We start from the raw sequence: 4,907 nt of genomic DNA on the forward strand, positions 1-4,907 counted from the left end.
AATTCCGGAGATCAGCACCCAAAATTCCAGAGCACAGAACCCGGAATTCCGGAACTCAGAGCCTGGAATTCCAGAGCCCAGAGCCCTTCCCGCCTGGAATTCTGGAGCTTCTCCCATCCTGGAATTCCAGAACTCAGAACCTGAAATTCCAAATCCCGGAGCCCTTCCTGGCCTGGAATTCTGGAGCTTTTCCAGGCCTGGAATTCCAGAGCCCAGAGCACTTCCTGCCTGGAATTCTGGAACCCAGAGCCCTTCCTGGCCTGGAATTCTGGAGCTTTTCACCCAAAATTTGGGAATCCAGCACCCAAAATTCCAGAGCCCAGAGCCCTTCCCGGCTGGAATTCTGGAGCTTTTCTTGGCCTGGAATTCCAGAACTCAGAGCCAAAAATTCTGGAACTCAGCATCCGGAATTCCAGAGCCTATTGCCCGTTCCAGCCTGGAATTCCGGGACCCAGAGACCTTCCCGGCCTGGAATTCTGGAGCTTTTCCCAGCCTGGAATTCCGGAACTCAGCACCTGGAATTCCAGAGCCCAGCTCCGCAAAGTGCAGTCGCACACCCAGCTGGGAAAGGAGGGAAAAGCAACGGGAATTCCGCACGGAGCCCGGAAAACCGGGAATGAATGGGCCTGGAATCCCAGCCATTCCCAGATCCCAGAAGATCCAGGCCTGGAATTCCACCCGTTCCCAGATTCTGGAAGGTTCCAGCCTGGAATCCAACCCATTCCCAAGACTCCAAGCCTGGAATCCCACTCATTCCCAAGATCCCAGCCTGGAATTCCAACCAACCCCAGATCCCAGCCTGGAATTCCACCCATTCCCAGATTCTGGAAGATTCCAACCTGGAATTCCACCCATTCCAGGGTCCTGGCTGGATTCCCACTCATTCCCAGAAGATCCCAGAAGACCCCGGCCCAGATTCCCAGATCCCAGCCATTTCCACATCCCAGAAGATCCCAGGTGGATTCCCACCCATTCCCAGAAGATCCCAGCCATTCCCAGATCCCAGAAGATTCCAAGCCTGGAATTCCACACATTCCCAAGACTTCAGCCATTCCCAGGCCCCTGAAGATCCCAGCCCGGATTCCCAGATCCCAGAAAATCCCAGCCTGGAATCCCACCCATTCCCAGAAGATCCCAGAAGATCCCAGCCCAGATTTCCAGCCATTCCCAGATCCCACCCATTCCCAGAAGATCCAGGGCTGAAATCCCACCCATTTTCAGATCCTGGAAGATCCCAGCCTTGAATTCCAGCCATTCCCACAAGATGCCAGCCATTCCCAGATCCCAGAAGATGCCAAAAGATCCCAGCCTGGAATTCCACCCACTCCCAGAAGATCCCAGCCTGGAATCCCAGCCATTCCCAGAAGATCCCAGCCATTTCCAGATCCCAGCCTGGATTCCCACCCATTCCCAGGCCCCTGAAGATCCCAGCCTGGATTCCCAGATCCCAGAAGATCCCAGCCTGGAATCCCAGCCATTCCCAGAAGATCCCAGCCCAGATTTCCCAGCCATTCCCAGATCCCAGCCATTCCCAGAAGATCCAGGCCTGAAATCCCACCCATTCCCAGATCCCGGAAGATCCCAGCCTGGATTCTCAGATCCCAGAAGATCCCAGCCTGGAATTCCAGCCATTCCCACAAGATGCCAGCCATTCCCAGATCCCAGAAGATCCCAGAAGATCCCAGCCTGGAATCCCAGCCTGAATTCCCAGAAGATCCCAGCCATTCCCAGAAGGTCCCAGCCTGAACTCCCAGAAGATCCCAGCCATTCCTAAATCCCAGAAAATCCCTTCCCAGATCCCAGAAGATCCCAGCCCAGATTCCCAGGTCGCAGAAGATCCCAGCCTTGATTCCCACCCCTTCCGAGATCCCAGAAGATCCCATCCCGCATTCCCAGAAGATCCCAGCCCGCATTCCCAGAAGATCCCAGCCTTGATTCCCACCCCTTCCGAGATCCCAGAAGATCCCATCCCGCATTCCCAGAAGATCCCAGCCCGCATTCCCAGAAGATCCCATCCCGCATTCCCAGAAGATCCCAGCCCGCATTCCCAGAAGATCCCAGCCTTGATTCCCACCCCTTCCGAGATCCCAGAAGATCCCAGCCGTCATTCCCAGAAGATCCCAGCCCGCATTCCCGGCGGATCCCGGTCCCCATTCCCGTTTTTCCGTACGCGGATGTTGACGTATCCGTGCGCGACCTCGTCCGGCGCGATCGGCCTCGGCAGCTCCTCCTCCTGGCCCAGCAGCTGCCAGAATCATCTCCATGGAATTCCACGGGATCCCGCCGGGATCCCAGGATGGCGGAACCGGGAATTCCAGGGGTTTTTCCCCGTACCTGGATCCCGCAGAGCTCCTGCAGGTCCCGGAGGGCGGATTCCGTGTCCCGCACCAGGATCGTGGCCATCCCCAGCTCCCGCGCCGGCTCCAGGTTCTCCTCCAGCTCATCCAGGAAAATCACCTGGAAAAGCACCAAAAACCCGGGAACGGCTCAGGCTCGGATCCAAGGGCGGGAAAAATCCCCCGTTCCCGGGAATTCTGGGATTGTGGTGGCATCTCCTGGGGCTTCGCATTCCCGGGAACATCTGAGGATTCAACCACGGATTTGTGGGATTGGAAAATTCCAGATTTTCTGGGGTTTTTGGGATTGTGGTGGCATCTACCAGGGCTTCAAATCCCTCGGAACATCCGAAGATCCGAGGGATGGACAATCCCCCATTCCCAGGTTTTTTTGGGATGTGGTGGCATTTCCTGGGGCTTCCTAACCCTCAGAACATCCAAGGATCTGGGGGATGGAGAATTCCTAATTTTCTGGGGTTTTGGGATTGTGGTGGCATCTCCCAAGGCTTTACATCCCTGGGAACACCCCAGGATCTGGGGCATGTCCAACCCCCCATTCCCAGGTTTTTTTGGGATTGTGGTGGCATCTCCCAGGGCTTCCCAACCTTGGGAACGTCCCAGGATCTGGGGCATGTCCAACCCCCCATTCCCAGGTTTTTTTTGGGATTCTGGTGGCATCTCCCAAGGCTTCCCAACTCTGGGAACATCCCAGGATCTGGGGCATGTCCAACCCCCCATTCCCAGGTTTTTTTGGGATTGTGGTGGCATCTCCCAGGGCTTCCCAACTCTGGGAACATCCCAGGATCTGGGGGACGGAAAATCCCAGTTTTTTGGGATTGTGGTGGCATCTCCCAAGGCTTCCCAACCCTGGGAACATCCCAGGATCTGGGGCATGTCCAACCCCCCATTCCCAGGTTTTTTTGGGATTGTGGTGGCATCTCCCAAGGCTTCCCAACCCTCAGAACATCCCAGGATCTGGGGCATGTCCAACCCCCCATTCCCAGTTTTTTTCTGGGATGGCCTCACCTCCTGCGGCCGCGTCTGCAGCGCCTCCAGGGCGTAGGAGAAGACGCCGGGCTCCGGCTTGGCCATCCCGATCCGGCAGGATTCCAGCACCAGGTCGAAGTGGCGCCGGAGCCGCTCCTGGAGCGCGGCCGTCAGGGAGCGCCAGGAGGTGTCGTCCACCCAGGTGTTGGTGAGGACGCAGGTCTTGAATCCTGGGAAAAGGTCGGAATTCTCATCCCGGACTTGGGGATTTGTCCTCTCCACCCCACCCGTGAGGTTTGGAGATGTTCTTGGCACGAAGTTCTCCGGGGTTTCTCCGGAATGGGGCTCCCGGAGGAGGTCATGGGATGGGCGGATGGAGGGTGGAGCTCCAGGGGTGACATTCCTGGAGGTGGGAATGGGGAGATGCTGAGCGGGGAGTTGGTGGGAATGGCCAGGATCTCCTGGTGGGAACGTTCAGGATGCCACGGTGGGAATGGCCGGGATCTTGCGGTGGGAATGGCCGGGATCCCACGGTGGGAATGGCCGGGATCTCACGGTGGGAATGGCCGGGATCTCCTGGTGGGAATGGCCAGGATCTCACGGTGGGAATGGCCAGGATCTCACGGTGGGAATGGCCGGGATCCCACGGTGGGACCACCCCGAGCCGCACGGTGGCTCCTCCCTGGGGCCGCTCCTGCTCTCCATCCCGGCATTCCCAACATTCCATTGGCACCATCCCGACATTGCCGACATTCCCGACTCAGCATCCCAACATTCCCACCAATCCCCACATTCCATTCCCACCATTCCCTTTCCATCATCCCAGGATTCCCAGGATTCCCAGGATTCCCCGGCGTCCCACCGTGTCTCCGGAGCTCGGCGGCGGCGCTCAGCAGCCTCCATTCCCAACATTCCCAACATTCCCAACATCCCAAACCCAACATTCCCAACGTTCCCACCATTCCCAACCCAACATCCCAAACATTCCAAACCCAACATTCCCAACATCCTGGACCCACCATCCCCACCATCCCCAACGTTCCCACATCCCCACCACTCCCAGAATTCCTGGAATTCCCAGGATTCTCGGGATTCCCCGGCGTCCCAAACACTCTCAGCCGCTGCCATTCCCAACATTCCCAACATTCCCAACACTCAATTCCCACCATTCCCACCATTCCCAACGTTCCCACCATCCCACACCCACCATTCCCAACATCCTGGACCCACCATCCCCACCATCCCCAACGTTCCCACATCCCCACCACTCCCAGAATTCCCGGAATTCCCGGGATCCCTTCCATCCCCGGCGTCCCACCGTGTCTCTGGAGCTCGGTGGCGGCGCTCAGCAGCCGCCATTCCCAATATTCCCAACATTCCCAACACTCCCAACACTCCATTCTCACCATTCGCACCGTTCCAGACCCACCATTCCAAACGTTCCCAACCCAACATCCCCAACATTCCAAACCCAACATTCCCAACATCCTGGACCCACCATTCCCACCAATCCCACATCCCCACCACTCCCAGAATTCCCGGGATTCTCGGGATTCCCAGGATTCCCCGGTGTCCCACCGTGTC

At 57.7% G+C, this 4,907-nt stretch overlaps 1 protein-coding gene across 1 annotated transcript; it reads right to left on the reverse strand.

The window, feature by feature from the left end:
- Positions 1-2,091: 2,091 nt before the first annotated feature.
- On the reverse strand, positions 2,092-4,267 carry LOC121348555 (bifunctional epoxide hydrolase 2-like). The gene is made up of 4 exons (XM_041458222.1): positions 4,186-4,267; positions 3,363-3,553; positions 2,335-2,457; positions 2,092-2,245 (listed from the first exon to the last, which is right to left on the reverse strand). Exons 1-4 carry the CDS (start codon positions 4,265-4,267, stop codon positions 2,105-2,107), a joined length of 537 nt encoding a protein of 178 aa, XP_041314156.1. The 3' UTR covers positions 2,092-2,104.
- Positions 4,268-4,907: the final 640 nt, after the last annotated feature.

Source organism: Pyrgilauda ruficollis, unplaced genomic scaffold (assembly GCF_017590135.1).
Source record: "Pyrgilauda ruficollis isolate IOZ18807 unplaced genomic scaffold, ASM1759013v1 scaffold1266, whole genome shotgun sequence".
In the NCBI taxonomy this organism is placed as follows: Eukaryota; Metazoa; Chordata; class Aves; order Passeriformes; family Passeridae; genus Pyrgilauda; species Pyrgilauda ruficollis.